The 12,203-nt window shown below is 37.5% G+C and overlaps 1 protein-coding gene across 11 annotated transcripts in view; it reads right to left on the bottom strand.

Annotated features, from left to right (window-relative positions):
* gphna (gephyrin a) overlaps positions 1 to 12,203 on the bottom strand; it is a 475,089-nt gene that overhangs the window by 61,370 nt on the left and 401,516 nt on the right. For 4 of the 11 annotated variants that reach the window (XM_088924516.1, XM_088924514.1, XM_088924518.1 and 1 more), the window contains one exon: positions 10,220 to 10,261. The exons of 5 other annotated variants lie outside the window; for them this stretch is intronic. In XM_088924516.1, coding sequence (XP_088780642.1) covers positions 10,220 to 10,261 — 42 coding nt within the window. Of the gene's footprint in view, positions 1 to 9,061; positions 9,137 to 10,219; positions 10,262 to 12,203 lie in introns of all 11 variants that reach the window. 2 more of the 11 variants (XM_088924523.1, XM_088924524.1) reach the window with 1 other exon arrangement.

The raw sequence follows: 12,203 nt of genomic DNA, 5'->3' as shown, positions 1-12,203 counted from the left end.
ATAAACAGTCTTGTGAGAGATCTGTTTACCTAACGATTAGATCCTGTAAATCCCTTGTAGCCTCCCTAAGTCTGTCCCAGTCCAGTGCATAAAACGAGTTAAAACTAAAATGTACTGTAAATGGGGTGTCGGTTTTTCCGTTATGGGATACTGGAGCACTACTGTCATGCTTGTCTCACTTCTCAGTGTGCTATAGAGTAATGTATATGGGGAGACGGCAGGAGGCCACAGGAGTATTGGGGCAGCAAGTTTTACTTGCTGAGTACCAGATTTTAACATTCACGTGCACTTATCACGCGAAGGTGGGTGGTTTTATCCCAGATCTATTGGGTTGGAATATTATGCATTACAAGGAATGACTATCCAGAACAGGGTATCACGCGGCTTCAACCAACTGTGATCACTCAGTATGTTGATTGTATTCTGAGTGCTTCCCCTGACGAGGAAACCCACAAGTCTGAGTTGCTTCAGGTTTAGAGTGTCTAATAGTAAGCAGTTATGATAAGGCCCTTTTGTGTCTAGCATTGTGTAATTTTAACAGGGCCTGGGTGCAATGTTTTTACAGGGTGAGCACAACTCTTAACAGATCTGCTTAAGGGGGGAGTGCAGTACAAGGACAAGATTGCCTTGGTTCCAGCAGCAAAAGCCGCCTGTAATAATTTGACACAAGCTCTCTTACAGGTGCTGAGACTGGGGTTTCCTCAGATGGATCAACCATTCCTTTGTATGTAAGTGTGGAAAATGGGTTCTGGGCAGCTGTGCTGACGCAGGAGCATGGAGGTAGGCACCGTCTGGTGGGATACCATTATATCATTTTGCTGTAGCCAAAAGGTGGGGGACCGGGAAAATTTAAGAAAATGTAATACTGTTTACTGATGGGTCCTCTCTGATGCATGAGGGAGAACAGAGAACAGGCTGAGCTGTTACAACAGAATTCGAGGTTTAAACGACCGGAAAATGCCCCTCCACTGCCTCAGCGCAGCAAGCCAGTTTAGAGCCCTGATGGAAAATTGTAAAAAGAAAGATGTTAAAGGGTTACTGTATATGTATATAATGTATGTATTTGTTGCATGTAGGCCACAATTCTGGATGGCTATGAAGAAATATGATTCTCTCACAACGGCAGGGACTCCAGTTAAGAATACTGGATTTGTCTCTGAACTGATTTGTAGTTTTACAGCTGCAGACTGAAGTAGCTGTAGTAAGGTGTAAATAACACTCAAGGTAACAACCAAACAGATGCAGATGCCAGGCGAGCGGCACTGGGAGAGCAGGAGTCTGAGACCCCTGTGAAACCTCTATTGGGGAAAAGGGAGAATTCAGGTTGAGGCCTTTAATAGATGTGGGTAGAAAAAAATGTGAAAAGAATATGGGGTTGTATGATGATGGGGTGTGGAGCCGTCAGCACACCAGATGCCCTGCATGCCCTAACAGCCTAATGCCATTTTGTAGCCAGAAATTCACGCTGGCGGATACCCAGGTGTGTGACAAAGATGATCCCGTGGTGCGGTCTGCCCTGCCCTTTGGATACTGATCTAGGGGCATACTACACTGGGAAGGTATACCAGGTTGTAATCACCTCACTAGGGGTGAGGTGGAAGTCACATTGCCCCCATCACCCACAGTCTGAAAAACCAACTAAGGAAATATCAACCGAAGGAACACCGTGGGTAGATGCTCTACCTGCGGTCCTGTGCAGTTTGCGGGCTGGAGCAAATGGAACTGTGAGACTGAGCCCATTTGAGATCATCACGGGCAACCAAAGAAACTCCCTGGAGGGCCAAGTTTGGCTAAACGGACTGTTGAATTTACAAACTCTCTATTACAGTATTGTAGGTTTGTTAACTGAAGCGGTGCACAGAGCTCGTGAGCAGGTGCTGGACGCTTGGGGACCTCCAGTAGAGGGGAGACATGACCAGATAACTGGCGAGTGGGTGTAGGTGAAGAAGAGATACCCTGCCAGACGTTGCAATCCTGCTGGGAGGGACCATATCAAGTACCACTAACTGCTAACTACTGACTGTGCCATCTGAGTGACAAGATGAGATCGCTGGATCCACGCATCGCACTTTCACCGAGCTACTGCACCAGAGACTGAGTGAACAGAAAGAAGGATGTTGTTACTGTTTCTGTGTCAGATGCTTCCTAAGGTGGACCAACAGTGTGCTTGTTAGGCCTGAGGAGCATTACTGGGGATATGGTTTCAATACATTCCAGGTGTTGGCATATCTATCAGCCAAAAAATGATAATCAGAGTCGGGTCAATATTGCTATTCCAAGATCCTGACGATAGATCTCCACATGGCTGAGGTTTGCGTTTGGGTCCTGGGGTAGGACTTTATTTATTTGTAGGATTAGGATTGTTTTATGTGTATAAATGTAACTATCACTTGTACGAAAACATCAATCACATCTTGTTGTAACCGTGGAACGCATGTCATGGCAATGCATGCCTGTTCACCTAGAAAGGAAAAATCTGCCCTGACATTGTATGTGTAAAAAATAGGCAGTCTTGACGTATGCCATATTTTATAAGGGGGGAATGAAGTAAGAAACAAGATGTGAAAAGGGTCAACTTAAGTCAGTTCTGCCTGAAGATTAGACTTCTAAGCAACAGGAGTTTATGGCAGGAAAGGGGGTTAACCGATAAGGATTCCAGGTGCCAGCTAGGAAAACCCCTGGGGACTTAATCCCTGACCATTTGGCCAAAAGGCTGTAAACTGGCGAAACACGTGACCTCCCCCCTTTACCATAATAACAAATGACCTCCGAAGCAGCAAAGAAGGACTATATAAACCTAAAGTTTTATTTGTACAGATGGAATATTGTTGTTTTGTGATTTTGTGTAGAGAACAGATTCACTTTAGTTAATAGTGTCTCCTATTGGTTTTACCAGGTACTTAATATTTCCACACTGCAGAATCATCTTGCAATTCTCATTATGTCACAGAACATGCACTGTATTAGTGCAATGCTGATAGCTAACCAAAGAACTGGAGCACATACAGTATGTGTACAGTATAGTTACTATAAAATAGAATGTACTGCAGTGTGGTTAATTCATGTTTCACAGAAGAAATCTAAAACAAGTTCAGATGAACTGGATGGGTCTATGTAAGCTCTTCAGCCATTCAAATAATTTGTCTTTTATGAGTTTCACAGCAATTTAATCATTAGTTTTTGATCAATTTATTTGATCTCAATGCTTCCTATGCAATTGTCCCTCTGAAATGAATTCCATGTGAGATGTTAAAAAACAAAAAAATATTTCAGAAAGAAAAGATAGCAACTAAAAAAGTAAGCACCACAGAATATGATGGTCTGTTGCTGCAGCTAAGTGTGTTTGTCAATGGGCTGCTCAGCATGTTGTGATGGGGAAGTACCTTTCCAGCACCTGCCTGTTCCTGACAGGCAGGTTTGAGTAGGCCTCTCAAAAGCAGAGACTCATTACAACCAGCAGAAATATTAGCTTTACAAATGAAACAAGAAATTACTTTTTCTCATTTCAGAACTCATTAAACATGCTCTAAAATGTTTTGAAGTTACAAGGTCTTTGCATATTCAGTTCTGTTTATCTTGTTACCCAACAGCATTTTTGTATTTTATTCTTTGGAATATGTAAATTTAAAAATATATATCCAGTGGCTCAGCAACTTTACTAATTTAGCCTGAAGTGAACCTATTTCTGTGTTTCAACTCACTGCAGGACGGATTTCCCTTGAAAAAAACTCTACGAAGTATGTCTTTTTCTGTCTTTGGTTTATTTGCCAAAAACAAGCAAACCCTCATTCCATACTTAAAATTAGAAAAAAATTAGAAAAAAGAAACACAACGTTTCATACTGTGAGTTGTTTTCAGATGTTTCTTCTTTCTGCTTTTCATTCCTGATTACTTGGTCATTAAATATCCAACAGAACTGTTCAATAAGAGCAGGGGTGTCCTCCCTGAATTCTGCTTCACTATTCCATTCTGGCTTCCCTAAAGGTTCCCCTTCATCAAACCGGTGAAGCACTTTCTCAGTTTTCCACCTGATCTGCTGTGTAGTGAAGCTGTTGGCACATTATACAGTAGCTGTCAGTTTCACGTAGCTGGGGGCTGCAGTTCAGTGGATCATGGCATGGGTCCCCTCCTACAGGTAAGTTTACTTCTCTGATTACATGGCAAGGGAGATGCACAGATAATACAATAATGAGTTAAAATATAAAATAGGCACAACTTCAAGTTTCCAACAGTATCCTGAATAGCTGGTTCCTGGACAGGGAGAGTTTTTAGAGTTCTGTGCACAGGGATTGGGCTTGAGAAACTGTTAAGTTTGGAGCATTTTCAAATCTCTTGAATTTTGTAAGAAGAAATGCTGAAAATTCATGCCAGTGACAGATCGCAGACTATAACTACTGTAGTTATGTAGTGCTACAACTCAAACATGGGATCATTTGACAATTCTTTTAGATTACGATCGCTTGATGCACCATTTCACTTTAAGGGTTAGGATCTACTTTATTTTTATCAGGTTCTCAAACTTTTAAGATCTTTTTAAGATACTCTTTATTTGTGAACATGTAAGCTTTCACACTGTTTAGAAAAGCTATTTAAAATATAGCATAATGATTAGAACTATAGACAGAGTTCAGCAAAATTTCAACCTAATAATATAAAAAAACACTTTAAAAGGCCAAAAATGTAACACATTACACATTAATCCCTAAATTACAAGTGAAAGGGAACATCATAATTACTTGAGGCATTGCAACAAATAGTTACAGACTCAGCACTGTCTGTGAGATTTTCATTTAAGGAAAACCTGAATCAATAACATCTGTATGTCTTGGAAAATTTCTGCTGAACCAATGACTGAAGTCAGTAAAGAACTACAGGAAACCATGTTTAAGAGAAAAAACAACCATCCTCCCATTACTAGAGAGACACCTGATTGGGGTCATAGGAACCTGGAGCAACCTTAGTGAGACTACATTCTCAATGAGACACATCCATCACAGAGGATGCAAACATAAGCACACAGAGAAAACTTAGAGACTCCAAAATACACTAGTCAGCATGTCTTTAAAAGGTGAGAGGAAACCGAGAGTCTCCTGGAAATCAGCGTCTCCTCCCTGAGTCCCGCAAGTGATCCGAAAATTCCTCAATGAATTATTCAATTATATAATATGACTTTGATCCATCTGAGAATCTGCTCAAATCTGGTAAAACAAGCCGCATCTCAGTACAACGAAAGTTTGCAATGAAAGTTTGCATAGATATTATAGTATCTATCAACTAATTATTTAATTTTATAGCAGTGATTTATTTCAAGTAAATAAATCACAGCTATAGCCCCCCCAGTCCGCAAGTTTTCACTACCCGTCCCCCCTCCTCCCTGAAATCATTTTTTCAAAGTTGGGATGTCTGAAATCCACGTGAAAATGGGACAGCATAAAAACTTCCCCCTAACCCAAGAGCTACAAAACAGTAGTAGTGTCTCACTTAGTCTCCCTTACACATTGAATAATTATTATATTAGCATTATTTATTTGCATTTCAAGAATCATTGATTTATCTGTTCTTTTCAAGGATATGCCTGTGTTTTTTACTTTCAATCCTTATTTATGTATCAGTGTGTTTTAAGCAGGAAACAGCCATGGAGACCTATGCCATCTTAAATTAAGAGATATAAAGCATTACAACTAATTGCATTTACAATTGAGAATAGGAGGTATTAAAACACAAAGGGTGAGTGATGTCTTTAACTATTCATTCAGTAGGACCCAATGGATCTTTTATGAAATAGCATGCTTGACTTAGTTAGCAACTCTGCCAAATAGTCTCCTCTTGTTTGTAACATTCCTTATGTACAGTACACAATGATAATATCAAAGAAATTTCTCATATTTTGGAAACAAACTACAATCTGAAAAAAAACATGATAAAAACAGATAATTTGCTGTGCTTGGAATGCTTATTGGCATATAATGTATAATGCAGAGAATGCATTTATTAAATGCTTAAATTGTCAACAATGACTCTAGACTTTTCAATTGCAGGATGCCTTGCGGTGCAATTTCAATATCCCAGACACTGCTGTTCATGTTTGCAAATTCTAAAGTATACAAATTGTAAAACAATTTTTCACTAAAGTTGGTCATATTTTAAGTATTTAAGAGATCCTTTGAAAAGAAAATGTGAAATTCCTAACTATGGCCTTCCAAGAACCATAGCAGTTTCTACATCCTTTTAAAAAGTCAACAGCATAAGTCTGTGGGGAAGGGATACAATTGTCCCTCTTAAAACTGGATGGGTTAAGCATTTTTCCCAGGCGAGGAGCTGTTAAGAATTTAAAAAGACACAGAATAGCATATAGAGGAAATGAAAACAACCAAAAAGGAACCAAATAAACAGGGGAATGACTTTTACAAAACATCAATACTTCAGTATGACTGGCTTAATTGTCCACAGAAAGCTATGGACAATGTGGGATTACTATATTAAGGACTCCAACCTTTGAAACAACAATGACTACACTGAAAACTTTTTATTATTCATCTGTGAGACTACAGCTCTAAAAACATAATCAAATGCTTGATGCAAATGGAATTAAACACTAACAGTTATTGTGTGTGAATCTGAGGTAATTTTCCTTTTCATTTTAAAATGACTTCACTTTCTGCCATCTGAATCTCTTCCCATGAATTAATAAGAAGCACAGTGTATGTTTGACATAATTAAAATGAAGTATTGCATAATACAATGAAGGCAAGCACAGCAAGTAATACAGTATTTCTCTCTCCAGTTATAACTGCTGCAAAAAGTTCTTAAAACCTAAACAATAACAAAAGGTAGCTGGCACACAAATTATAATCAATAGTAAATAATTTTATATTATTTAAGATATTCACATAATTAAAACAGTTTATTTTCCTGCTCTTTTTTGGTGGTTATCAAAAATCTAACTATAGTAAATTACTAAATATATTGGTTGCATTACCTAAAATAAGACACCTTTATGTAAAGCCAATTAAATGAGATGACTTTACTGTTTTCTTAATTTGATTTAGGTTCATTCAGAACTTAGTAATTGTTGAATTTTGTTAAGAAATGTTAGACTATTATTTTGATATTTTACATGTTGCTGTAAAATTATAATCCTTAAATATATTTAATGTTATGTAAGTTTCTTTTATTTATTGTTCTGTGTAATCTCTAATTTTATTGATGTCCTTGCAAATACTACACACATTTATTTATGTTGTTACAAACCCAATTTGTTTGCAAAGGATAATCTTTATTGCAAATGCAAACTTTTTGACTGTACAAAAAACATTTTGGGAATTTGTGATGCACAATTACAGCAAATATTTAAATCTAGGCAACATAGGTCTTAGACAGACATACACTTTTTTAAACTTTGTATATGAACATATGTCTTTATGTATTTGAAGTATCAAGGCCCATAAATTAAAGAAATATTAATTAATTCCCCTTTATATGTGCTTAAATACTTTTTCAAGGTATATTTTTAACTTTCCATAACATGTCATGTACAGTTCCTGTATTGAGCATCCCCAGTTGCTCACCCAATTGAGTTTGTAAAGATCACTCATGCAAGCTAAGCGCTATAATTGAGCCTGGGTCACTAGCCAACTGTGACTGGGATTTCCTAAGTGGTGGCGCTCAGCTGAAATTTTTCAAAAATTTAGAATCAACAATCTGCATCAGTATAGCAAACATACTGTAACTGCAAAAATGTTAACTACACCTGTGTGAACCCATGCATTTAGCCAGGTAAGACAGCAAGTCCCAAAACTAAAAATATATCTTTCATTATAACAATACTCAACATGGACAGTTTACATAAGTAAACAGTGTCTGGACTTGAAAAATACATTTGTTTATAGCGCAGCCATGTAGAATATCAGCAAAAACAGGAGTGGGACTATACATTAGTGTAAGGAATCAATGGATGAGAGCAGCAGCTTATTCCTCATACAGAGGATAAGATAGTTACAAGATAAGGATCAATGGGATCAGATTGATATGGATTGGATAAAGATAGTATACTGTCCTCTCAACAAGTTTCACATCTGATAAGACTCTCATATCGCCGTTATCCTGAAAGCTCAGAACTATAGTACAGGATTCCATGAAAGCACTGTCCTCTCTGTACAAAGCACCCACTATTTTGTACTACAAGATGATTCACTGATTCACTGTTCTGAAAAACATTAACAGATGTCTTCTTGTTTTTCCTGAACCATGTAATCAACCTGTTAAAAGCTGACAGTAGCAGAAACTTAGAGATGCCATGCCAATTTCTACCCATGTACCACTGCAAATAATGCAACTGTATTGACAATCAATTGGTAGTGTACTTATGAACTTCCTCTATTTGTCATGGCTGTCTTTCTCTGTACCTGTTCTTATAGGCAATACTCATCAATAATGTGAGTAGAATGGACAATTTGCACATAAGGTACTGTCTGCCTTCTTAAATAGGATCTGTAAGAATCAATACATAATAATTACTGTATATACATTGAATTAAGGAAGTCAAAAGAATTCCATCTTTTTTTTAGCTTTGGAACCTCCAACCTATTGTGCCCTGGTTTTTGTAATCACATGGTGGTGATATAAAATCTTTACTTGATTCCCTGAAGAGCATCCATTGATAATTAAGGGGCAAATGGCATTGTTGAAGAGCCGCTATGTAGAAAGTTTCTGTTTCTTTCTCTCTAAATAGACCCCCAGGCTATGTCTTTTGCTGAGCAATACGTTTATATGTTAATATGTTAAATAGACATGCATCTATAAATATCTAGACATGCCCACTCCTTATATCAGTACTTAAGTGAGATGACCTTGGTTAAGAATTCATTAAAAGGCATCTCTCAAAAAGCTCTTGAGGGCTACAACCAGTTAATGACATTCATGACATTCATCTCTGAGCTCTGATGTGACTCATTTCACCACTAAACAGCTTCCATGTTCACTCCATGTTTTCAGAAACAGTCATCTGGGTCTTTCTGCAGTGGCCTACATGCTGGCAGAGTGGAATAAGGTAGCTTTTTACCTGGTCCAAGGTAGAGTACCTTGACTTGAGCGTGATGACCTCATCAAGGTGTGCCCTGAACTCTCTCCGAGCAGCCTGGAGAAATCCACAGCAAAATCACATTCTGCCTATTGTTACACAACTCACAACTGTAATAAATAGCCAGTAAGTGCAGTTTTATTTAAACAAACAATGGAACAAAGCTATGGTAAAAGGGCACACCACACAATAAAAACCTTAGAAATAAAATATGTAATTTCAGAAGAATATTTTCCAAAGAAATGAAGGGTACTGTTAACCTTCTCTTTCAGCCAATCAGAAAACAATGCAAAATTAGTGAGAGACATTGTAATTAATCCCCCTCTGTGTTTCTGTGACAGTAAACGTTTGTTGAAGAAAACTAAACAGGAAAAGACTTTCAATATGAAAAAATACCTTTTTTAATTTCTTAAGTTTTTTCCCCATCTTACCCTGATTTCTTCAATGCCACCTTAAACTTATTTTCCACTTACATGAACAAATAAGAGACTACATTTGCCACTGTGCCAAGGTAGAACTGTTTTCCAGAAGCAGAGAATTGTTTAATCACAAAGGGGGAGCATACAGGAGGTAAAACCATTTCATTAACCTGTTTCTTTCTTGTTGTGTAACAGTACCAAAGGTTTAGTTTTAATAAAGATTAAAACTAACATATCCAAAACCACAACATCGATTGGAAAGGCCGACTTAAATCCCGAATAAGACCTTTGCTCCACATGAGCCACATGAGATTATGACCTTTCAAATCTTCGTTGAATTGTAACAGCAGAATTGAGAGACCACTAGTTCACACCCCCCCTCCCTCTCAGGAGTAAAGACCCAATGCAGAGAGAGAAAGACAGAAAGGGACATCTCAAAATGATGATGGACACACTCAGCATTGAGCCAGTCAAAATAAAACATTAAAAATGGCTACAGAAGTGGAAAAGGGAAGGGAAGGTATTAAAACAGCGCCAAAAGCTTTTTTATAATATATATGTATATATATGTGTTCTCTCCCTTAATTGACAGCAGGATTTGCAGGATCAGCATGCACAGCAGCAAACACCACTCTGAGACAACACCAGGCAGACAGGAGTGGCTGAGTGAAAGAGTGGCGTATGGCTTGGTGATGATGTCATATAACACATGCAGGTATACCTCAGAAACACTATAGGTGGATGAGCAGGAAGGGAGCCGGGCCTGGTGGTGCAGTGGAGGGGAAAAGAGAACACTGTTAAAAAGAGGTAATGACGCCAACGGGAGGATTTCAAAAGGCTTTCTGCATGGGTGGTCCCAGAACGCAGACAGTAGCAGGGGTTTTATTTCTGACTTCAAGGCTGAGGTAAAAGATGTGCTTCTCATAATCAAAAAATAAAGCGAGCAGGATGTTTTTTTCCTTGGTAAAGTAACGGAACTGATGTCATAGTTTTTTTGTGATATTGAGCAGTATGATTGACACTGGTAGGAAAGCCAAACCAATTATCATTCAGAAATAATAGTGTTTATTTTTATAGTAATCATCGTACTTAAAAAACAAAATGCCCGGGGAAGGGCAGTTTCTGTATACTGAAAAAGGATTTGTCTCTAAAGATTGTATTGAGATATTGTTAAAACTGCTTTTGAAAAATCTTAAAATATGCATTCAAACTAATTCCTCTACCAGTACTTCTAGAAATAAGGCCTAAACATTCATGATTAAAAATACATGAGATGCCAAACATGTCCTAATTCTGTTTGTGGAAATCTCTGTGTCCAGACACCTTGCTCAGATTCACAGAGAAAATGGGAATATAAGAAATGAGAGATGAGGGTCAATGAAAACACCACATAAATACCACTAGACTGCAGGCATTCACTTTTTCTAAATGGGTTCTATACTTTGTAATTGAAGTGAGAAATTAAAAAAAAATATCTGGAAACACATACCAAAAGAGCAGTGCTCCTTTCAGCTAGCCATGATAGGTGATTGCTTTGTTTACATTTTAATGAAAAAAGAGTGCAGAAACTGTACAGCAGTATTATTTTTGTGCACTGGTACTTAATATAATCAACTGCATTATATTTATTCTGTATTGATAACATTTTATCGATAATAATACGGTAATAATACTGTAGTAGTGCTGCACTTTTTTAATAGGATCCACCTACTAAAACAGAAGGGTTTAAACAACAGAAACATGAATACATTTTACCTTTTTACAAGGACAATCATCATTTAAAAAGGCCAGTGATGATAATCATACTATCAGATAAGTAATAATTATCACAATAATAGATTCTATGACATGAATCCTTTCCCCTTAATGTGTCAAAGAAATGGGTAAACATCTCTTGCCACACTCAAATGAAACCCCTGCTGAACACACAAAAAAATAAAAACAGAATGTATGGGGATGAGTCGGCAGACCAGTCAAGATCTGGGGTGACCAGTCATCAGAAATCAAATGAAAAAAAGAAAAAGAAAAATTAAGAGGAGAAAAAGAACATCACCGAGAGAAATCGTACATTTACTCTGAGTGAGCATCCTTTCACATTGCCCTCAAGGTGACCTCTGAGCTCCTCCAGCTTTCGATGGAGCTACATGTAAACATCAGAGAGTGAATTGAGACACCCAGTTGCTCAAGTAGAGTGCTTAAAGAGACAAACATTGTTTTTTTCTTTGTATTAAAAGTGTAAAATACAGGACTGAAAAAGAAAAAGAAATGAAATAATGTAAAGGCACACTTGGAATGGTTACACATTTGAATAGTTTTCTCTAATAGATTAATGTGTTTTTTTGCTTAGTCTTCCCACACTTTTATGCTTTCTCTCTCACACTCTCACTATTCTATTTCCTTCTGAAGGTGCTCTTTCTATTTTGTTTTTTAAGTGATGCCTTTTAAGATGGTTAGGTTGTTTGTATTTAGCTCAAGCCCTGATCAATGAGGAATTTTATGTTCCAATAGTAAAAGAAAACCTCCTTCCTTGCACAAGGTTCTCCTTCAGTATGCAGTTAGTTAGCGCTCCATCTCTAGAGTTGTGAACTAACATTAAACACTTAACTGCCCATGCAATAATGTTTTTTACACTACTGAAATTCATGCTTTTGGATCTCAAAAATAGGTGCCAAGTTTTAGCCTTAAAAAGTTAAACACATCTTTTG

This window comes from Atractosteus spatula, chromosome 9, assembly GCF_055471065.1.
Source record: "Atractosteus spatula isolate fAtrSpa1 chromosome 9, fAtrSpa1.hap1, whole genome shotgun sequence".
NCBI classification, from domain to species: Eukaryota; Metazoa; Chordata; class Actinopteri; order Semionotiformes; family Lepisosteidae; genus Atractosteus; species Atractosteus spatula.
This window is presented reverse-complemented; position numbering and strand designations above follow the sequence as displayed.